The 24,283-nt window shown below is 47.7% G+C and overlaps 1 protein-coding gene across 1 annotated transcript in view; it reads right to left on the reverse strand.

The window, feature by feature from the left end:
• Positions 1 to 2,495: 2,495 nt before the first annotated feature.
• Positions 2,496 to 24,283, reverse strand: part of Togaram2 (TOG array regulator of axonemal microtubules 2) — a 54,973-nt gene continuing 33,185 nt past the window's right edge. Inside the window, exons 15-20 of the mRNA XM_021647169.2 lie at positions 21,037 to 21,154; positions 20,604 to 20,698; positions 19,050 to 19,245; positions 18,275 to 18,491; positions 8,452 to 8,538; positions 2,496 to 2,954 (exon numbers count right to left, since the gene is read on the reverse strand). Of these exons, the coding sequence (XP_021502844.1) occupies positions 2,617 to 2,954; positions 8,452 to 8,538; positions 18,275 to 18,491; positions 19,050 to 19,245; positions 20,604 to 20,698; positions 21,037 to 21,154 (1,051 nt within the window). The 3' untranslated portion in view covers positions 2,496 to 2,616. The remainder of the gene's footprint in view (positions 2,955 to 8,451; positions 8,539 to 18,274; positions 18,492 to 19,049; positions 19,246 to 20,603; positions 20,699 to 21,036; positions 21,155 to 24,283) is intronic.

A 24,283-nucleotide genomic window follows, 5' to 3' on the forward strand; every position in this document is an offset into this window, starting at 1 on the left:
CGGTCCCTCACCCATAAACCACTAATTAAGAAAATGCCCTCCAGGCTCGTCTCTACAGCCTATCTTATGGAATCATTCTCTTAATTGAGGTTCCTTTCTGTCAGATGACTTTAGCTCGTGTCAAACTGATCCAGTAAGCCAGTAAATCCTAGAAGTGCAGTTTCTGGTTCACACACAATCAAACACAGTGGGGTGAGCCCAGCTCTAAGCCACCAACTCTGGGTCTATCAAGACAATGCTCACTGCCTATGAATGAGGTTCATATGAGCCTCTTAGAGGAGTTCCCAACAGGCTGAGGCCTAATTTATTATGCTATCTTCTCTTTGGTTTGTAAGCAATAACCTGTATCCCAGGCTAGCTTGAAGCTTCAATCCACTGCACTTGATTTGGGGGTTCCAAGGTCTGCCAGAACCATGAAGCTCTCAATTATACTGTGCCAGGGGTGTAGGCTGCAGAGATCTTGACTCCCCAGAAATAGATTAGACCCTGAAATCATGAAGAAAAACAGAACAGAGCAAAGATTTGTCTTTCCCCCTTCTGGAGTTGACAGTTATTTTCAACACATCCACCCAGAGAACATTAGGGACAGGAAGCTTTGTTCTGAGGTGGGTATAGAAGATAGGAAATAACATCGAGCTTCATCCCTTTTTGTTTTCTATTGATTCTCTCTCTCTCTCTCTCTCTCTCTCTCTCTCTCTCTCTCTCTCTCTCTCTCTCTCGTGTGTGTGTGTGTGCATGTGTGTGAGTGTGTGTGTAAGGCCCTCCATATTATTCAATGAAGCAGGGGTTTTCAATCAAACCCAGAGCTTGCCAACATGACTGTTCTGCCAGCCAGCTTGCTCTGGGGCTCGCTCCTTCACCTTCCGAGGCTGGAATTACCTAGGGACCACCATGTCCACCCAGCACTCACTTGAGCTGGGTGATCTCAACGCCAGCTCTCACTAGCAGAGCAAGAGCTTTAGCCACTGCTCAATCCTCCCAGCTCTGTCAACTTTCATTTCTGCCTTCAAAACTCTCTATCAGCCTCTAAGTTCCTGGGCACTTACAATTGCAAAGAATCTTGGAAGAGTCTCATCTCTCCTTGGATCTTGACAAGCAGAAAATACAGTTCTCCCCATGCCACCCCCAACACACACACACCCCAAAAAAGCTTACTCTGACTATAAGCAAACAGGGTTAATTGAATTGAATAAAGCCTTAAAGATTAATAAATCAATCTCTTTGTTTCTGAACAACTTCCTTTGCAAGGATTTCTCCTGGCCCAGATTCAGATGGCTTCCGGGAAGCTCTGCTGGGGTCACCATCAGGTGAACAGCAGCTCGAGCTGGCTCTGGAATGACCCAAAGTCACACTTAAGCCAGCTATTAAAAGCCAAGCCCCAACCTGATTTGCAATCACCCACTCAGCATGGGCGGGGCTGGCCAACATCCACCTGGCACAGAGCTTCCCTGGCTTAGGGCCAGGCTCCCCTGGAGAGGCTCAGAACAACGTAGAACTCACACCAAACCCGGAGGCCAGATGATGGATGGGGCTGGGGGGAATTCCACCGGGCAGGCAGACCCTGCCAGAAAACCAGCTGGCAGGAGATTGAGCCTCAGGACTTCGCCATCTGGACCTGCCCCTATATGGTGCTATGTCTGAGTCCTTGGCCAATGGTGAAATGTCACCCCTTCAGCCTTCACTGCGTCAGAGCTGCCTGGCTGTATGTTCAAGGCAGTGACCTGAGCTCTTAAATCCTAGTCGTATCATTGCCAATACGTTACTATTGCCAATACGTTACCGGTCCAGGAAAGCCAAAACTACCGTAAGACTGTCTAGACCCTCCTCCCACGGTCAAGACGACTCTCACGGGCTTTTCATTAGAGACCAATACTTTTCTCTGCTTTCTCACAACCTGGCCCACACTGAGCCCAGTGTGATCCAGCCCATCTGCAGCAGCCTGTGCCATTTCATAAAGTCCGCGTGACATCAGAGAATTGTTCAGCCTGAAGACTCCACCACGCCTTCCCTTGCACGCCGTCTTAAACATGAAGTGCCACCTAGTCCCTGTCAGAACAAGCCAGAAGGACAACTTCCGCCAAGGCATTTAGTGGTGCATTTTTCAGGTTCTTCCTGCCTTGTGATGAGCTGGGCAGATCCCCCTGAGAAAGGACCATGGGACGAACACATACTCAGCCCAAGATGTTGCAGGGCTGAAGCATGATGGGCCGGAAGATGGGTGATGCAATGACTTCTAATCAAGTCAGTGGCAGACAGACCATGTTTATCTGAGGGAGCCACCAGCGGGACCTTCCAGCTGCTCACAGATGTGGGGTGGGGGCTGCATTCCTGCAATCTGTGGCCCTCTCCTTTCCTAGCCATTCGTCACTATCTTATCTCAAATTAGGTTTGCTGTTGTCATGTTTCATAAACCTGTCTGCCGGAAATTTCTCTGTGGTTAAAAAAAAAAAAGTGTAAGATAAGAAAAACCTTAGAAAAATAAGCCATTCTTTTATTTCTACTTCAAAATATACTATATACATTGGGGACCCTATGAGGAAAAGTAGGCCATGAGGTGACTACGGCATAAAAATAAGATAAGGTAAAAAATAATAATTGCCCATTTCAGACCCATCTTTAATCCAGCTGCTGGGGGCAGGTGGTTCCAGCCATCTTGCTGTCTGGGGATATTCCTCCCCCATTGACCTTGTCATTGTCCCCCAGAGACTCGGAGTCTAAAAGTCCCTGGAGTGTCTTGAGGACTTGCTGGGGTTGATTAGCTGCAAAGTCCTGCAGGCGGGACCCCATTTGCTCCTGGAGGCTCCTGGCCAGCCTGCACACCACTGTGCGGACGCTCCCGCCACGCCCGGGAAGCACGCCATTGCCAATCATTCTGTTCAGGAAGTACCAGAGGACTGGAAGGATGTGCCGCTCCACAGCCTGAGGCTTTCGGGGGTACACTGACACCACCAGCACTGTCGCAAAGAAAAGAGAGAAGGTCACTTGAACTGCAGACTCTGTCTTCCCCATTCTGTGTTCCAAAGGGTGCTTCCCACCTAGGTGCTGTGCTCAAGACTGATGACATTCAGAAGCCCATTAAAATGTTCCAATTTCTTTCAACACCAGAAGAGAAATATTGGTTTGTATCGATAGAAGTCATAAAGCATAATTTTATTTTTTTTAATGAAAGAATGGCTCACAAAGCCAATGCAAATGAGACAAGCCCATGGTGATTATAATACTATAATATGTTCCTTTGGCCCCAGTGAGGGGGATGTGGTGGGCTGCAATCCCATCTCTACCATCTGCTGGCTGCATGGACTTGAGGAAGGTACAGCACCTCTCTGAGCTTTTGTAAAGTAAGGATCACAGGCCTAAGCCACACTCTCAAGGTCATTGGAGATCCCCTAACAAATAAATCAGGTATCTTAAGTAAGCAAGTGACAGGGAGGAGCCAATATTAGCATTGCATGAATCCACATTGCCACCTGTGAAAGTCACACCAATACAGAGAAATGCTACATTAGCGATGTGTGAGTCGGTAGGAATGAAATTATCCTAGAGACATACCTGTAACCTTCTCTTTGACTATCCAGCTGTGGAGACTATGGTCCCTAGGAAACTGGGATTTCCCCAGGAATTTTGTGCTGACAGAAGGAAAAGGTGGGAGACTGCTACCAGCCAGAGGAGGAACTTGTCTCCCTGGTCCTTACCAAACCACCTTGCAGTGAAGCTGGAGACAGTGGTGTGGAGCATGAATATACCTGGCCTGAGACAGTTGGGCTGTGTACACCTCTATTCCAACCTGAACTGCAGGCCAAGACCCCAAAGATGGACCGAGGAAGGCCACTTGGACCTTTTCTGTTGCTTCTCCCAGAGTGGCCACCTTAACTAAATCTCCTTTCTTTATTTTTCCCCTATTCCTTGGCTTGCTGGTGATGGGTAGCAGAGACTAGCTTGTTAGGGGCATCAGGGTCCTGACTGACTCGAGCAACTCCAGTAACTGGGAGAAAAGCTGAGACTCTCTAAAGAAGCAGTCTGGCATATAGAACAGTCAGCAAGGAACAAGACCCACACGCCTGGACATCTGACCTCACGATCAAGCAGGGGTCTATGAGGGTGAATGTGTGTACAAGCCTCCATCCCAGTGAAGGACCCCTGAACCTGGTTATCTCACAACCCAACTCTCTAAACCAAAGAATACTCTATCACCAAAGTAGGTACTGGAGCTACAGCTAACACCAAAGCCTCCCAGGCCTTCGTGAGGAGGTTGCCCTGGCCTGAGGCAGCCCTTTCTGCCTGGCATCCTGACCAAGTGCTGGTGGAGCTAATCAGTCCATGAGCGGTGCTTTCCCGATTTATAAAGCCAAGAAACTAGAAGGTTCTGGAAGGCTATATCTAGCCATATCTGAAAAACTACATCAGCCCAAGACTTGGAACTTCAAGGCTCCATTTCAAGCTATAAGGATGGATGTAAGCCATTGTTCAGAGGAAGAAAGCAAGACTCGGGCCAAAGACTCTCCTTTCATAAAGGCCTCACTGGAGACAGAGGCCTCTTTGCCTATACTCCAAAGCCTACAACCCACACTGTTCTCCAAACTTCGAGTAGTTCCATGTCTCAGACGCTTTAGTCTTTTGTCCTTTTCTCATCAGCTTAACATCTCCCAAACCCTAGGGTGTTCCTCTGATTTCTGGGACAGAGGGGAACCAGATGACTTGCATGTCTTCTCAGTGAGATTGGCACTGTCCACAGCATCTTCGTGGAATGTTAATGTTGGTTATGCCTCCAGGTTCCTCCATCCACATCTGGGTCAGGGGGGGAAGTCCCTACCTGCTGCAGAGTGTGACTACCATACCCTGCCCTCTACCTAGGGGTGGGGCTTCTCTCCCAGAGGCCCTTCACTAAACAACCCGGACATCTTGGTTCTGTCACCCTTTTCTGCTCTTTTTCCCCATTTTCCCCTTCCCTTGCTGCTCCCAATAAACCTGCATTTATATAATATAGCTTTGTCTCACCATTAGCTCACTCTGCTTTATTTAAGCAATCGTGGAGGTCCCTGGGAAGGCAGGTTTGCAGCCTGTAAACATCCACTGGGAAGGGCTTGAATACAAGGAGCCTTGAAAAGGTTCTATGGAAAGCAAGGGACTGGCTGGAACAAACTGAGTTCGTCCTCTGGGCTTGAAGAAGGTTGTTTTGGGGGAGCACAGTCAGCAGGAAGGCAAAATAGTGGCCTAGTAGGGAGGCAGGAGAGATGCAGCTACATACACTTAGCAACCGAAATGTGTCCTGACCTCCCCACCCAACAAAAGCTGGACATGAAAAATGTACACACAGATCCTCATTACTCTCACAATAGCACAGTGTCCATTGTCAGATGGAATGGTAAACACAGACTGGGGGGTGCATATAGTCATCTCTCTTTCTTCCTTAAATAGGAATTTCTGGGGCTAAGAAAATGGTTTAGTCAGTAAAGTGTTTGCTGGAAGCATGAGGGCCTGAGTTCACATTTAAAACTCCTACTTAAAAACAAGCAAACAGATGAAGACTGTTCTTTTAAGCGAGGCGTAGGTCTATCATACACACCTATGATATAATCCCAGCACTGGAGAGGTAAAGATAAGAGAACCTCTGGGCTGTCTGGTCAGCCAGTCTAACCAAGTTGATGAGCCCCAGGTTCAATGAGAGAGACTCTGTCTCAAAAAATATGGTGGGAGAGACTGGAAAGCTAGTTCAGTGGTTCAGAGCACTTGTTTCTCTTACAGAGGACCCAGGTTCAGTTCCTAGTACCCACATGGCAACTTACAACCACATGTAACTCCAGGTCCAGGGGACCCAATGCCTCTACTGACCCCCCGGGGCTCCTGCTTACATGTGGCGGACAGACACACACTCAGGAATAAGTAAAATACGTATCTTTTTAAAAGGTAGAGAGAACTGAGAAAGATACCCTAGGTCAACCTCTGGCCTCCATATGTACACATGTGTATAGCCACCCATGCATACACACACACACACACATGCACTTACACAAATGCTAATGCCCACTACAATATGGGTATTAAAGATATTATGCTCACTGAAATAGGCCAGTCTCCAGAAGTTAAATTGTGTAGGAGTCCACTTACATGAAGTACCCACAGTACTAAGGCTCACAGATACAGGAAGCAGAATGGTGGTTGCCGGGCTGTGGGGAGCAGGGAGTTTTACAGGGTGAGAGTTTCAGTGTTACAAGATGAAGAGAGGTGGATGGCAGTGACGGTTGGACAAAATTAGAGATGTATTCAATCCCAAAGAACCTCTTTAAAAGGAGACAGTGGTAAAAATCTATGCTATGTATATCTCAAAACAAAACAAAACAAAAAAATTGGGGGGAAAATAAAAAAGAAAAAAAGAAAGAAAGAAAGAAAGAGAGAGAGACAGGAAGGAAGGAAGAAAGGAAGGAAGGAAGGAAGGAAGGAAGGAAGGAAGGAAGGAAGGAAGGAAGGAAGGAAGGAAAAGAAAAGGAGAGTGGAATCCCAAGAGCCATCCCCAACTCCAACTTTAACTGCTAACCCTAACTCTAACCCAGTCCAGGAACAAGACCAATGGGGTTCACCAGTTCTTTCCCTATCAGACCCCCCTTCTGTCCCATCATGGCCTGTCTGAACCCTGAACCCTGACACCTTGAGCAATGCCCTGACTCCCTTGGTCTCCAAAAACCAAGAACACAATCTGCCTACCTCAGCTGTCTAGCCCACACTCCCGCACCAGCCTGTGTCTCAGACACCTCAGAGCCACAAGGACATGGCTCAACTGGCCAGGTCAGTCTCTCAAGTAACAGAAGGACAGAAGCCTTCTGGGGGCCATTGTGAGAGAGCAGTCCCCCTTAAACTTGAGCTTAACAGACAGCTGAAGTGATTACAAAAGATTTACTCCTAGTGAGCTGTGCTGTTCTAGTCCATGCCTGTGTTGGGGGCATTTCTAGCCAAAACCTATTTAGCAGAAGAGCTCTGGAAAGATTTGCTTCTGAGGACTCTTGAAAAGAAATGTGGAAGGCCTGGAGAGATGGCTCAGTGGTTAAGAACACTAACTGTTCTTCCAGAGGACCTGGGTTCAATTCCCAGCACCCACATGGCAATCTGTAACTCCAGCTCCAGGGAATCTGACACCCTCACATAGATATGCATGCAGGCAAAACACAAATGCATTAATCTTTAGAGAGAGAGAGATGGGGAAGATTAACAGTAAGCAGATAATCTATGGCCAGACTCCTCACCCACCTCTGTGCTCCCTAAATTACTTAAGTATTTTGGTTGGTTGGTTGGTTGGTTGGTTGGTTGGTTGGTTGGTTGGGGTGGGGTTTCGTTGGGGTGGATTGGTTGGTTGGTCGGGGTTACTTGGAGTTGGTTGGATGATTGGTTGGATGGTTGGTTGTCACAAGCCAACCAAATCATTAAGGATTTCAGTGCTACCTCCTAATTTTGCCATTTCCATCCTATCTCTTAGCTCTGACCTTGCCTATGAGTCCTGGTTCAGTCTTTCTTATGGCCCTGCAGAGACTCCTTACCTCCCATCCAGGTGGCAGGCCTTCTCTAAAGATGTAGCATGAGGGCTGGGCACATCAGGGAAGCACAGCACTGGGGCACAGGCTTTGAGAGTTCCTAACCTCACCTCACAGTCAGCTCACTCTCTCTGCTTCATGTTTGCCTTTGAATGTGTCATCTCTCAGCTTCCTGCTCCAGCTAGCTCCCACCAGCTCCCACCATGCTCCCCCTACCACAAACTCTTATCCTTCTGGAACTGTAAGCTGGAATAAACTCTCTTCCATTCGTTGATTTTGGTCATGGTATGTTATCAAACCTACATAAAAATAACTAAAATGCCCCATGAGTAAATGATAGATAGATAGACAGACAGACAGACAGACAGACAGACAGACAGACAGACAGACAGACAGATAGATAGATAGATAGATAGATAGATAGATAGATGGTAATAAATAAACAGGTGTGGTGGCTCGTGCTTTGTAATCCCAGCACTGAAGGGTAGACTCCAGCTGCCTAGCCTACTTACAAGTTCCAGGCCAATGAGAGACCCTCTCTCAAAAAAACCTAAGTGGATACTATCTAAGAAATGGCAGCCAAGGTAGTCCTTTAGCCTCTATATGCATGTGCATACACCTACACCGTCACACACACACACACACACACACACACACACACACACACACTTTTTTAAAAGGTACTCAGTAGGCTAGAGGAATCCCGGTTTGTAAAGAGGAAGAAATACGTTCTTAGAAACTATTTGGTTATGTACATATGTGCCTCGCTTTCACCAAAAACAAAGATTGTCATTTCGGTAATGTGGAGAGTGTCACAGAAAAAGCTGGCTACGAAAATTCTTAAATGGTCTTTGAGTTTCAAGAAAGTACAGTACAGGACAGAACAATGATGGACAGGCTGTCTGGGCTGGGTGGGGTCAGAGGTACTCACGTGAGAGGCGATCTATGACATCCAGCACCGCAGGACCACTCAGGAAACGCACACGCCCAGCAAAGGCTTGCAGGAGGCAAAGGTGGTCTGAAAGAGATGGAGATTTCTGTGACCCTGACATTACCAGCCGTGCCAACACACCAGGCACTCATTGTATCCACACGCCCTCCAGATCACATCGGACTCGTGTGTGTGTGTGTGTGTGTGTGTGTGTGTGTGTGTGTGTGCCTGCAAATGTGGAGGTAGGAGGATAACCTGATGTTGGTCTTCACCCTCCAGCACGGTCTCTCTCGCAGGTTCTAGGACCCTCATGCTGGGAAAACAGACGTGAGCTCCCAGCTTGATCTGGGGGCCTCATCAGGTCCTTACACTTCCACAAGTATCTCACCCACTGACCTGTCATCCCGGCCTGGGACATTTTTGAAAAAGCGAATGAACATAAGATACCAAGAGGAAAAGTGGACAATCTAAGGCAGTTAGGTTGACTCCCAAACAGTCTGCCTTTTACGCCCGTAGGTCTGATTCATATTGCCTGTGGTTTCCTAAATTGCCTGAAAGTGGGGTCTGAGATAAACAAGGCGGAGGACTGGTAGACAAAAGGCAGACACACAAACGGTGATGCTAGCAAAAGGTGATGAGAATGGATAAATGGATATTTGGATGTATTTGCAGCTTCAGGATGAACGGAGGCCCTGAGAGATGGCCGCACATGCTCATTAAAGGGCTGGGGATAGCATTCAGAAGTCAAGGCTTTCATTAAAGCCTGAACTCACACTCTGGTCACTAGGACACTTCATGCCAGGTAGTCACTTATTCCCACAGGGAGCATCTACTGGTGCCTGTTTGTGATGGATACGGAGCCCAGAACTCATAGGACAGAGCTCCCCTTCCCTCCAGAAGGTTTCTTTGATTGGAATGTGAACCTCACTCAGGGTAGGAAACTGTGCTCATGTAACCAGAGCCTGAGCACCCGAGTAAAGGGCGATCAACACCCCTTGGTCCATCCAAAGAAGGCACAAGATCAGACCATTCTCCTGCTTATCTCCTTACTGCTTCTGCCATGAAACTGGAGGCACTCGTATGCCCAGCTCCCAGCATGCTCAGCTCCCAGCATGCTCACCATCCAGCATTCTGCAACCACAACAGTCACGGACTAACTTAAAGGAAGGTAGGGCAAGTAGTGAGCTGCCCTTTTGAGGGTTGTGACTATGAGGCTTGCCCACACCTATCAGGAGAGCACGGCAGGTACTGTCACCCGGCAAGCGTGTACTGGTAACCTCAGTTGATTTTCTGCTTCTATAAATTCAAAAACTGGAATGAGCAATTTAGAAACAATAAAACTTTATTTGGCCCAGGGTTTAGAGGCTGGAGAGTCCAAGAGCAGGTACACGGGCTGATGAGGGCACGCGCGCCCATGGTGGAAGGCAGCAGCGCGCACCTTTGCATAGAAAGATAGAAAGGAACCCAAAGCCGTCAGGGCTCCATCCTGTGGTAACTGAGCCATCCCTGCAGCAACGCCTTCATCCATCCCTGGCCTAGGCAGCTCCCAAAGGTCCTGCCACTCACCACGACCACAGAGGGATTTCAACTTTTTTTTAAAGATTTTTTTTTTATTTTATGTGCATTGGTGTTTTGCCTGCATGCATATCTGTGGAGGCGCCAGATTCCCTGAAATTGGAGCTATCAACAGCAGTGAGCTGGCATGTGGGTGCTGGGAGTCCAGCCTGGGTCCTCTGGAAAAGCAGCCAGTGCTCTTAACTGCTGAAGCATCTCTCCAGCCAGAGGGCTTTCAGTTTTAGTGCGGTTTAGAGCAGGAGACCATAAGGCAAAGCACCGAGGTCCAGGAGCCCAGGGCAGCACTGTGAAAACAAAGCCAGTCACTAACTTAGTCTTCTCCCACAGGACTCAGCCCAGCTCCTGGCCCTATGCTCAGTTCTTCAGAGCCATAAAGACATACACAGGGGTAGGGAGGCAGAGGGAGTCCTGGAGGTTGAGCAACCAGGAGGTCTACCAGACCACGTGCCCATGGCAGCCAGCATACAGCAGGTGCTTCATAAATGCTCGCCGTGTACATGTTGTTGACGACTCCTTGCAGAGCACAGCGCTTGATGAGTGCTGGCTAAGTACAAGTGCTTGGTTGAATGCTGTCAGGGTACTGCCTGGTGAGAGCTTATAGGGTAATGTCACAACAGGGCACATTTTTTCCAGCTGGTTTATGGATGTCAGAGCAGAGCACTTTACACAGTCAGTTGGTCTGTCCTGTTTTAGTCACCTCTGTAAGGCTCACCTTCTTGGCTCACATTCAGGTATAATGTGACAGGAAAGCATGGTGAAGGATATGGATTCTGTCGGGGTGCAAGCTGCCTGGGCATAAACCCTCACTCTTTCACTATGGAACATTGTAGGAGCCATTTGCTCCCTCTGTGCCTTGGCTTACCCATCAACAAAATGGGGGACAATACTAGTTCCCTTCTCATTGAGTTGCTGTGAGGATTAGATGAGTTAATTTAATATTTAGGATTGGACCCACATCATAGAATTAACAATGTATCTGCTATTTACTCTTGTCCTAAAATTCTCACAATGGAAAAATCAAACAAGGGGCCAGAATCGTGAGCTGGCTTGAGGCAGCTCAGCAATAGAATACTTGCCTACCATTTACAGGGGCCCTGAGTCCTGTTCCCGGCATCATTAAATGGACAAACAAAAAAGATGCTGAAGATGGTAGTGGTGGTGATGGTGGTGGTAAAATCTACTATTTGAAAGGGCAAAGACATTGGCCTGGCCCACATTTCCAGAGGGTTCTTTTGGCCTCACAAAGGGGTGAAGACTTGCTGTGCACTGAAAAGAATATAAGATGCTGCGCAATGAGAAGACAAGCCTGGCTGGTTGGTCAGAGACGCTGTCCTCCCTAGACCCCCTCTCTGCAAAGGAACACAGGGATCCCCATGCATAATCAGATGCGTGCCACTGGAGAAACCCTGAGGCCAGCGGGATATGTTAGCCTCAGACTTCTTGAAAGCCACAGAAGAACTGAATGAGTCCAAAACAAAAACAAAAACAAAAGTAAACAAACAAACAAAAAAAACATCTGGCATCTTTCAGGTTAGGGTGTTTGTTTGTTTGAGACTGGGTCTCGCTGTATAGTGCTCAGCAATCCATCTCCCCTCCCTCTTTCTGTGCATATGTGTGAACATAATTGTGAGATTCTATATTTGAATTTGCATCCTGTTTAACCAAGTCAGACCATAAACACTTGCATATGCTAAGCCTGAGCCACGGGCTGCCCTGGAATAGATGCCTCCACAGCTGTATTCCCCTCCTCACGTATTTTTCTGGAGGAACACACCCAGTCTGGGCCACATGGAAGACTGTGGTGTATCTTGTCACTGACTTTAGATGACTCTTCCCAGCTGACCATCAAGCCATGGTGCACAGTGCCATTTTTTTTTCACACTTTCCCCTCCTCCCAAAAAAATCTTATAAGGGTTAGGAAGATGGTAAAGTACTTGGCATCCAGGCATGTAGACCTGAGTTTTGTGCCCAGAACACACGAAGAAAGGCTGGGGTGATAGTGAGCCCTCAGAATCCCACCCCTGGGAGGGGAGCAGGTGGATTCTTAGGACGTGCTAGGCAGCTATTCCAAGTCCCAGGGGGAGAACCTATCTCAAAAACAGCTCCCAAGGAGCTACACCTGAGATTCTCCCTGACACCTATATAGACAGGCAGACAGGCAGGCAGGCAGGCAGGCAGACATACAGACAAACACACACACACACTTTTAAAAGATGGTACATGTTACAAATGGATTGTATTCTATTCAAATGCCCTAGATTTTTCCATTTCTCAATAATTAACAAGCATGATTTTTACAGCAAAAAATAAAATTTTTAAGTACTAGAGAGACCATAAAGTAGCACTGGAAACTGGCTGGTGTTCATTCGTTTTCTCTTTTAATTTTTTAGACAGGGGCTCAAATGGCCCAGATTGGCCCTAAACTGATGTTAATCCTCCTGCCTCAGCCTCCCACATGCTGGGATTACAGGTATGTACCACCGAAATGTCTGTCCTGAACAGAATTAAATGAAAGAGCCCATATCAAAATGGTTTTTCACTGGATAAACATGGATAATTATGGACACAAAACAAGGTAGAGGTTTTGGGTGTTTGGTATATGCTGGAGAGGCATCTGGGTACAGAGTCTAAGCCTGTTAACAATATAACATCAGTCATATGATTTACAGACATTTGAAGGCAGAGAGCAAACAGCAAAACTAGATCCAAGGCCACCCACACCCTAAGCTTATCTAGCCTCTCCAGGATTGGCCAGAGACTGAGCTAAATTAAGAGAGCTCCTCTTGGCTGTGAGAAGCCTGAATGCCAAGGTCATCTGGGGGAGGCAGAGCTGTCTGCAGCCTGAGGTTTTCATCCAGCAGATATCTTCTACAACTAAGCCAACAGCGACAGACAGGGCCAACCAGTCTGCTCCGGCACTCCCTTAATCCTCAGAAAAGTGCCCCTGAAATCAGGACTCAGTGTCTGATAGGAAAATGGCACTGAGCCTCAAGTTCAGAGAAACCCCAAAGCAGGAAGTGGGTGATAAATGGCAGAGGCTAGGACGCCAGCTGCCCAGTCTCCCTCCTCCACCCTAAAGGGGCAGTCACAGAAATCAGCACCTGTCATGTGAACCAGCACATTTCGTTCATTTAAGATGTCTATTTCCCCTTCTGAGTGGGATTCAAGAGGAGGGAGACACCCAAGAAAGCTTTGACCCAGAATTTACCCTACATACAAGAAATGCAGGGCTAAAGATGGAGCAAAGATTGAGGGAAGGGCCAACCAACGACTGCCACAACCTGAGACCAACCCAGTGGAGAGAGCTAACCCCTGACACTATTTAATGGTGCTTTGCTACGCTTGCAGACAGGAACCTAGTAGAGCTGTCATCTGAGAGGCTGCACCCAGCAGTGAATTTAAACAGATGCTGAGACCCACAGCCAAACACTAGGCAGAACTCCAGAGTCTTGTGGAAGAGTGGAGGGAAGGATAGAAGGACCCAGAGGGGAAGAGAAGTCCACAAGAAGACCAACAGAGTCAAATAACGTAGGTCCCTAGGGGGGGCTTACAGAGATGGAAGCACCAATTAAAGAGCAGCCATGGACTGAACCTAGGCCCCCAACACCTATGTAACTGATGGGCAGCTTGGTCTTCATGTGCATTCCCTAAAAGATGGAGCAGGAGCTATCTCTGATATGGGCCAGGTTGCCTGCTTTTAGACCACTTGCTCCTAGCAGGGCTCCCTTGTCTGGCCTCAGTGGAAGAGGGTGCACTTAGTCCTGATATGACTGGATGAGCCAGAGTGGGTTAGTAAGGCGGGGGAGGGGATGCTTTTCTGAGAAGAAGAGGAATGGGGAAAGCAGAAAGGGGGTGGGAGGGTGGGACTGGGAGGAGAGGAGGGAAGGAGCTGCAATCATGCTGTAAAATAAATAAATAAATACATTTTTAAAAAAATGAAGAAGAAACCTCTTTAGGGTCATCCTAGAACAGCCAGCCTCCCCGTTTAGCTGTGCCATCTGGACTTGCTGCCAGAGGACAGCAGCCGCCTCACTTGGCATGTGTTTGCTCCTCCTGCCCTGCAATTAGCAGGAAACAGACTGAAGCATGCTGTGCTGTCGCTCTGGCCTTCCACATTGAAGCACTGCCCAGCATTTGACAGGCCACCTCCAGCCTGGAGCCCAGAATCCAGGAGGGCCACAAAGAGGCAGGTTAGCAAGAAAGCACTCCATGAGAGGGGTCTAAAGAAGCACTGGAATCACTAGGCTCAGCTGGGTCATTTTCTGTCCCCACCGCCCAAGGCTCTGCAGCTACCGTGGGCAGTGGGAGCTTTAGCTGCTTGTTTCTCTTCTGGACTAAGCTCAGCTCATTCTATGCAGGTGAAAGCCTTTCCTAGGGACAACATGGTTCTGCCCTTGGTACTCACCAGGGGCGATTAAATTTTCCATCTCACTAACCCAAATCCTTAGGCTTGTTACTTTAGAGTCAAAAATACCTTCAGAACTGACATTACTGGAGGGACTAAGTTGTGCTACCCAGCAAACTCAACTGACCCCAACATCTCGTTCCCATGATTGCGCAAACAGCACCACACCCAGAGCCAAGATAGCACACTGCATCACGTAGGCTCCACAGGAGCTTTTGCAAAAAAAATTTAGAGGGCTTCTCCTTTGGACCTTTGAGGCCAGTACCATTCTGTAGTGAGAATTTTGGAGTTTTGTTTTCTTTAAAACACACACACACACAGAGAGAGAGAGAGAGAGAAAGAGAGAGAGAGAGAGAGAGAGAGAGAGAGAGAGAGAGAGAGAAATGTTATAAGAATATGTTTTTGTTTTAATCCCAGGTATGGGGATACGGGGCTGCTCCACAGCAGCTGACTGTGATTTGCCTTGTGCTCTGGCAGCAGCATGGTTTTGCCAGCTACAGATAGTTTCTGTGATTGTGTGATATTTGGAATTCTGGGGACTTTTCGGAGGGTATATGAACACTAGGGCCGCAAGAGGCAGGGTGAGGTGTTGGTTCGTTGTTGGTTGCTGTTGGTCGTGGTTTGATAAGTATTTGCACTCAAAGAAGAAATTAGATATCCTGATGTCAAAGATCAAACTTTCCCCAAGGAGCTCAATGCCTCTAACCAGCAGGAAGAACTTTAACGATAACATCATCCCCCCTTTTTCAACCCCTCACTTTATTCAGGAATCTCTTTCGTTCCTCTCCTTTTTTTCTCTCTTATCTACTGCTAGGGAGTTGAAAGGGAAGAGGAAGAGAGATAGAGAAGGGAGGAAGAAAAAAGAACCCACAAAGCAGCAAACACCAGCTACACCATTCCATCACAAACCTCAGCACTGACCAAAGAAGCATAGAAGACACACACACACACACACACACACACACACACACGCCTGCATCATTCCCCTGTTTCTGAGCCTCTGGCTGATGGACCAGAAGGGCTGTTTCCAGCTGTATCCAAGAGGACTTTGTCCCAATAGGAAGAACCACATGGCTGAAACCCTGCTTGTGCTGAGCTGATCCCCAAAGGTTTCTGTGTTAGCAGTGTGGCCCCCAGAGTAAAAATGTTGGAAGGTGGTGAGACTTTCAGAAGAAAGAAATGAGATCATTAGGAACATTGCTCATGGAGGGGATTAATATAGGCCTTGAGACATGAATTAGTTCCCATATATGTTCTTTAAATAAATAAAAAGTGTGTGTGTGTGTGTGTGTGTGTGTGTGTGTGTGTGTGTGTGGCTCAGAGGCAACCTCAAGTGTCAGTCCTTGCCTTCTACCTAGTTTCAGACAAGGTATCTTGTTTAACCACTGCATTTACCAGGCTGACTGAGCTTCTCAGGATTCTCCCATCTTTGCCTCCCATTTCTCCACAGGAGATTATAGTGGGATTATAGTGTTTATGATGCCATGTGATCTGAAATTGTGTCCTTACACAGAAAACTATTCACTGAGCACAACCACCTTCCCTGGTGTCTGTCTTCTTTTCGCACCATGTAATCTCTTCCACAAGAGCTCCAACCATTATGATGCTACCCTCCACTGAAACACCATCCACCACCATGATGCCATTCACCACTGTGACATCATCTACCATTGTGATGTCATTCATCATTAGGCCTCCATCAAAGCTGATCAGAAACTGGTGCCCATGCTCTTAGGCTTCCAGAACGATGAATTAAATTTGAATTAAATATATATATGTATATATATATTTACTTCCCAGCCTTGGAATTTTTTGTTGCAGTGGCAGAAACAGACTAATACACAGGCTACTTCCCAGGCCTACTGTTTTCCAGGGTATTCTACATGGGTAGAGCAGGTCCTCGGATAGAAGGTACCTAAGTCTGACAACTATGAGAGACACTAAATTCTGCTGTCCAAAACGTCAGGCTCTTCCATGCTAGGGAAGGTTGGTCCAGTGGCAAAGAGCAGCCTAAAACGCTTGGCAGGGGGTAAGAAGAGTGAAAAGAGCCCTCTTTCCAGACATGAGTGTTCATCCTCCTCAACCGCCTAAAGCCCATTCTGCTCTGTGTAGGTTTTCCCAATAAATCCAGGGCCTGGGATGATTTACCAAGAGCCTTGATTATTGGCAACAGCAATCTCACTCACCCAGAGCAGTGCAGGAAACAAGCTGTAATTTAGGGCTCGATTTGTATTGTTTGTTCCACAGCCACAAACTCAGCAAATCATAAATTTCCTCCGAGATGAAATGTGGAAATTGATAATATTTATGAACTTGGGAGATAAAAAGCAGGGGGGGAGGTATGACCAGGCCTTTGATTTGTAACCAAAACGTCTCCTACTGGCTCTAGCCAAGGACACTGCTTGCTGTCCCAGTCCCAGGAACTGGGTCCTGGCCAAGGCATAGGGAGGAAGGAGAGGTGAGTATGCCAGGAATGTCTTGTCCAGGATGCTCTGTGAATGCCAGAGGCCAGGTGCTATCTTCCACTCATCAGACACACAGCAAAGGCAATCTTCAGATACACATTTCTTCACATTGGTCTAGACATAAGTCTACTCGGGCACTACTTTCTCAGCAGATCTTACATTTTAAACTTGCCCTTCCCTCCAAAGATATACTAAACATCACCTTCTAGCCAAGAAAGGGACAGCAGATGCACCAAAAAGTCCACCTGACATTGGGGAAGTGAGTGGTGATGCTGCAAAGGCATACGATCTGCCATGTTCTTGTCTCTCATGGTGACTACCCACTGTGCCTTCTTTCCTTCCTGTGTTCCTTGATCCTCTGTCACAGTCCATCACCAAGCCCCAACACAGATGAACCTTGCCAAGCAATCTTTACTCACTCCTGTGGTGCCCTGTGTCCCTGAGAAAGCCATTTTCCTCACATGACTAGGCAAGGCCTCCTCTTATCACCTCCATTCCTGACCATGCAGGACCTAGCAGACTGTGGTGGTTTGAATAAGAATAGCCCCATAGGCTCATAGATTTGAATGCTTGGTCATCAGGGAGAGGCACTACTTGAGAAGGATTAGGAGGTGTGGCCTCGTTGGAGGAAGCGTGTCACCGGGGGGTGGCTTTTGGGGTTTCAAAAGTTCAAGCTAGTCCCAGTGTTTCTCTCTTTATGCTGCCTAAGGGTCCAGATGTAGAACTCTCAAGCTATTTCTCCAGCACCATGTCTGCCTGCATGCCACCACACTTCCTGCCAAGGTGATTATGGACTAAACCTCTGAAACGGTAAGCCGGCCCCAAATAAATGTTTTGCTTTATAAGAGTTGCCATGGTCACAGTGTCTCTTCACAGCAATAGAACAGTGATCAAAGACATAGATCGAACCTGGAAAAGCCTCCAACCAGGAACTTGTCAACACCTGCTTTATACAGCCTAGACAACTCAGCTGACACACACACACACACACACACACACACACACACACACACACAAAATGGGTATGATGGTTTGAATAAAAATGGTCCCCGTAAGGAGTGATTAAGGAGGAATGGCCTTGTTGGGGGAAGTGTGTCATTAGGGAACAGGCTTTGTGATTTCAGATATTCAAGCCAGGCCCAGTGTCACTCTCTCTTCCTGCTACCTGCTGATTCAGACGTAGAACTCTTAACCAACTCTCCAACACCATGTCTAACTGCATGCTGCCATGACAAAAGCAGATTTAAAGCTCTGAACTATAAGCCAGGCCCAATAAAATATTTTCCTTTGGTCATTGTGTCTCTTCATAGCAGTAAAAACCCTAAGACGATGGGTGTGGTGGCTCAGTGTCCCACAGGGACTGCGGTGGGATGCTCACCCAGGCTGTCCATCATGGCATCCAGCACAGCAGAGGCAGCGGTGGAAATCCCAGAGTTCTTAGAGTTAAGGTTGTCTGCAGTTGCGATGATGAGGGAGAGCAGCATGGGGTGTATGCTCTCTTTCAGGGCTGGAAGCATCTGCGCGAGGGATTCGAGTGCCCACTGGTTCACTTTCTTGTTGGAATCCTGAAGCCTTGGGGTAAAAGCATCAAATACCTATTGAGGGAATAAAAATCAAGAAGTGGTGGGAACTCAGGTTTGGCAGGAATTGGCTGGGGCCCCTGAAAGTGGCCCTGTGCTAGCACATTCCCATTGATGAAGAGCTCATCTCCTCAAAAGCGGAACAGGAAAATACAAAGGGGTGGGGGAGATCACACACGCTGGGTTTCCACCTGCCTGTCCACATCACTCCCAGGAAAAATAGGAACCCCTTCTGGGGTGCAGCCTGTTTCCCAGCCTGCCCATCATTTATGGCCCAGCCACTGTCCAACCACAGGCTGTGATACCAAATATTATGCAAAATAACTAACTGAAAGTGACCCAAGACCTTGACCACAGCACCCTCGGAGGCCACTCAGGAAACCTCTGAGCTTTCTAAAGATGTGCTCAAACCCTCAGCCACACCCAGCTACTCTTCTGTCATTACAAAAGCTGCCCGGAAGGTGACTGCTTGGCAGGCTTCCCTTACATCCCCTCTAAATCAGCTCAGATCTCTCCAGTCTGAATTGGCACCCACAGGAAGAAGTCACAAGGAGGACATGGGTGGGTACTTACCTGGACTAGGTTGGCAGCAATGAGCTCTGGCTTGGTCTTGCAGTAGTCAAGGAGCTTCCCAACACCATCCATCCGAGCCTGGAACTCCTTGGCCTCCAACAGCCGGATCAGCTCCCGGAGCTGCTCTGCCATCTCCACGCCACCCCGCATGGAGGAACGGAGTAGGCCCATCGGCCGTGGGCCATTGGAGCCAAGCCTAGGCAGAAGCAGTGGCTGACCCCTGGGGAAGAGCCCAGGGGCTGAACACACCTCTCATCCCAAGCTGAATCCCACTGCCAGGCAGGACAGAAACAGTGTGCCCCCTACAGCTGGGCCCAGCCCCCACCTCTGCTCTCAACGCTGCCTGGGGACACTGCACTTGGGAACTCTGGGCATCTCTTTTCCTCAAAGGACAGCAAGTGGGGTTCCCTCTTCCTGGTTTTTGCCCTCTTCCTTTTTGAGGACACGTAAAGAATTGAGGGTAGGGAAAACAAGCGGAAAGATGACTGGTGCAAGTGTTGGGGAAGGGGGTTTCCTGAGGATGGAACCCAGGGTCTCATGCATATTAGACAGGTGCCCTGCCACAGAGATGCGCCCCCCAGCCATCAGCACAGCCAGAGCTTATTTAACCTAGAAATAACGGAAGATCCAGTAGGCTGTCCCATTCCTCCTCTGCTTCCCACATGCAGCCCCTTGTTGCCTAGGCTCTCCCACTCCTGTAGGAGCAGAGAGTGTCCCTGCTCCCTCACGTTGGGCTCACACGTCCATCAGAGCCTAGGCTGTGTCAGCCAGCACGTGAGAGGCTCCACATAGGATTCCTGCCTCCCACACTTAGTTCAGAGCCAGGGAGTCTGCGCTCCTGCCCTAAGCCCAGGTCCCACCCACCAGGTTCCAATGTCATCCATTCTATCATTGGTTCTTGCATTTTATACTCTTGCCTCTGCTGAATACCAAGAGCTGTGCTTGGGTCCTGAAATAAAGGGACGAGACACACCATCTTTGCCTTGAGCATCTCATAACCCAATGGGAGACAGAGGTATGAAGACCAGAGGTAGCTGTGTGCCCTGAGGATGTTGCCAAGCCAGAATCAGCTCTACCTGGGAGAAAGCGACAGGCAAGCTGCATCTTGCAGGATCAACAAGCAAGCTCCAGGTGCTCAGGATAAGCAAAGACAGAACACAGCAAGCAAGCAAGCATGAGGATGGGAAGGCTGGAAACTGATCTAGTCTACAGAGGGAGAGCTGAGCAGGAGAGGACAGGGTGTCACTAAAGGGCTCGGCAGCACCTTCCCAGGCATCCTGCTATAGTCCGCTATAATCTTCTCAGGACATGGCAAAAGGATTCACATTTCAAGCAGCGGGTTCCTGCTTGGGTTTTTAACTGTTCCCAGGACATACCCTTTAGCCCTCAGGCTAGGTCTTCTGCCTCAGAACTGATTGCAGGCTGACCAATCTAGCAGCTAAAGGGCATGCTGATCTGAGTGAACTGAGAGATGCCGAGCTTAAAGGGAAAGCCTGAGTAAGACACCACTGCAGCTTTGGTCCTGGGGCCCCAGAGACACAAGAACAGCCATACCCCTCCTGACTCGGCAGCCCGTTCTCACGCGCCACCAGGCTCTTCAACACCTTGCGGCCTTTGGCAGATGGGACTTCGTGATTGTCTTGTATTCCCTTGAGAAACAGACACAGAACATAAGCCGAAAGGGGTAGCCTGACACACCAATATAAAGCACAACAAGAATAATCCTTCCACCTGGGAGCACCCCCAAATCACACGCTGTTGCCCTAGAGGTAGCTTGCGCAGACACCACAATCTCCACTTAAGACAAGAAATGGAGGCCCAGGGAGCTTGAGGTGCATAGAGGCAGGCCCCAGTATAGACACCAGAAACAGAAAGCACACTCAAGCCACCTGTCAATAGTCGTGATGAAATGGAAGTCTCTCGAACCCCAACTCATTCCCCCGACCTACACGAGGCGGAGTCGGCCGCTTGAGTCGCACTGACTCACCCGTTGTTTGATGGCTGCCATGACTTTCTGTAAGTCATGAGATGGGAGGGATTGCTTCAGAAATGCATCAAACTTTGCATTTGTCATCAAGATATTCACCATCTTCCGGCCATAAAACCTGCCACCAAGGAAGAACAAATGAAGAAACAGCCTCTGAGAGGCCCAATAAATTCACTCTACAGCTTTATGCAACTTTCCCAATTATGTTAGGAGAGGTTTGCATACTTCTAATTAGAAAAGCAATCCCTGCCCCGTTAAAAATTAGATTCATGAAAGAATAAACATCATTCATAATGCCATTACCAAGAGGAAATCACTATTAAATTTTTAAATATTTTCTTAGTCTTTTTATGCATTTACATTTTAATAGATAGCAGAATACGTGGGCACCTTGATTCCAGACTTTTCATTTTCTTATTAATCATCTTCCCAGGCTATGTTATATTATTCATATATAACTTTTCAAGATTTCCTAAAATTTATGTGTGTAAATATACGTCTAGGTGTTTGTGTGTATAGGTGCCTGCAGAGTACAAAAGACGATGTCAGCGCTCCTGGAGTTATGGGTGGTTATAAGCTGTACAAGGTAGGCACGGGGAATAGAATTTGGGCCGGGAGGACCTCTCAGACGTACCTGTCCACAAGCTACCTCAGAGCACAAGCAAGACACTATCGGCAGCTTTGGCCATAGACGTAAGAGCAGCCATACCCTTTCTCACTGGGAAAGTGTTCTCAACTATTAAGCCGTCTCTCCAGCCCCCACAAGTATCTTTATAATAGATATCTATTATAGCTATTTATCTACTATATCCAATATACAATATCCATATAGCTATATATCTAATATTATAATATTTAATATTCTGCTATATGGTTATTCAGAATGTTCTTATTTTTTTTTCCTAGTTTGGGACACTTAGATGTCTGTGGAAGGTGTGGGAGGAAACAGTCATGTCTACCTGGTAGATAGTGCTGGCTGGGCATAAGGAAGAGGAGACCCAATGAACGAGTGGGCGTCCACAAGTAGACTAGGACTGGAAAGAGGAGGGGCTTTCTAAAGCCTACGGCATGGTCTGACACAGCAGCCAGATGGTTAGAGAATATGAGGCTGAAGAAGCCGGGGTGGGGGGTAAGCTGTGTTTATATGGCCCTATGAAGAGACTGGGCTTTGGCCTACAAGCAATGGGAAGCTGAGGAATGACCAAATGTTCATGTTAATCAAAATATCTCCAGGCAACAAAAATGTCTCGTTGCCTATAGCTCCAGCTTCAGGGGACTCAACATTCTTTTTTGACATCTGTGATCACCCCATCACATACACACACAGACACACACACACACACATACACACAGAGGTGTGCACACACACAAAGTAAAAACAAAGTAAATCTTTTAACTCAGGCAGGAAGTGAGTGGAGAGGGGCGCGATCAGGGGCTTGAAGTCCTGTCAGGAGGCCACCATTACAGACCAGGCAGAAGATGAAGTCTTGAAATAAGCAACAGAATGGGAATAAGATATGGACAGTCAGTTTCAGGAGCTGATAAAGGAGTTGAAATTGAAAGATTCCAAAGCTGATTGGAGATGGAGTAGAAAGCACCTAGAATGATGATATTCCACCCAACCCAAAATTCTTTTCCTTATAAAATGCATCTCTATTTCCCGCTAAGGAAAACCAAGACAGGAAAATGCTAACGATTTGCATTGTATTGACTGCCACTGCCCCACGTGTGAAGAAAAACAAAGCTCACATTAGTTGAAGTCTTTTCCTTCTTCCAGGGGGAGTTCCTGCTTTGCACAGAAATGTGGGATTCAGGTCATTCCTTTAACACGAAGCCTTGCTTTGCTGATGTCTCACTCCTGCCCTGCTGCTCTGTGTAACTTTTCACTGCTATAACTCTGGCCAAGTGATGGTATAACACTTCCAAGGCATTTGAAACAGGAATTAGCTCAGCATTCTCTAAACGGCACCCAAAGGGACTTCTGAAAATAAATCCCACAGCTAACCCTCGAGGAAAAGTTGTTGGCATCATTCCTATGTACAAGCTTTAGTTCCAAAGTCCGTGGGATGAGCGATAGCCACCACCAAGCCTGCAAAGGTGCAGACAGAAAACAAAACCCCAGATCGTAGTCGCTGGCAGGCCAACAGCAAGTGCAGAGGCCTCTGACTAGCGATGTGTGCATGCCAGTTTAAAAGATGCTGTGATGTGGAGGGCAATGTGGCTGGGAGGACTCAGGAAAAGAGAACTCCCATTTTTCATCATAGGTGACTCGGTGAGCAATGGTGGCTTTGAACAACACAGGGGACACAATCTGAGAAGGAGAGTTAGGAAAAAGCAAAGAGTTCCTCTAAGGACACTTTATACTAAAGATGGGACTGGGATATCTGGAGATGGATGCCCTGGTGGGATTAGAGAGAAGAGGCTGATGTTGGTGGTAGGAGAGCCAGAGAAAGGAGACGTGGGGGTTGGTTTTGGTTGTCAACTTGACATACTCTAGAGTCATCAGGAAAGGAAGTCTCAGTGAGAAATGTTCTAGATTAGGCTGGCCTGTAGGTGTGCCTGTGAGAGATAGTCTTAGTTGAGTTCATTGAGGTATGTACCATTTTATAGGCCCTGGACTGAACGATAGGAGAGAGCTAGCTGAGCACATGCAGGAATTCATTGCTTTGTGCTCTTCACTGTGCGTGAAACATAACCAGCTGCTTTGGGTTCCTACTGCCCTGATTGTCCCACAGTGATGGACTGTTTAAAAAAATGAACAAACAAACAAAAAACATGTTTCTCCTTTGAGTTGTTAATGCAAGATATTTTTTCCCAGCAATGGACTGAGGTCATTCCACAGCCATGTCCAGAGGATAGGCAGAATGGAGAACTTGCCCTAAGGGGCAAGGAGAAACAGGGAGTCCTGTGGCTCCAGAAGCCAGAGTACCATAAAGGAAAATGAAGTGTGTTCAGTGCCATCCAATGAGGGATTAGATCTAGGGAGATAATAGGTCTTGATTTCCACCACTCCCAACAATTACAGACAACCCAAAGCCTTCTGCTGCAATATCCCTCATTTCAATGACTAGCACCAACATTAACCCAGGTGTTCAGTTTAAAACCTAAAAGCCCATCCTTGTATCTCTGAAACCTTCGCTGCCCATATCCTGATGGCTCTACATTCAAAACAGACCTAACGCCCAACCCATCTCCTGGGCTCAGCCTACAGGACCTCCTGCCAAGATTGTGGAATCTACGTCTGTCT

Source organism: Meriones unguiculatus, chromosome 1 (genome assembly GCF_030254825.1).
Source record: "Meriones unguiculatus strain TT.TT164.6M chromosome 1, Bangor_MerUng_6.1, whole genome shotgun sequence".
Classification (NCBI taxonomy): Eukaryota; Metazoa; Chordata; class Mammalia; order Rodentia; family Muridae; genus Meriones; species Meriones unguiculatus.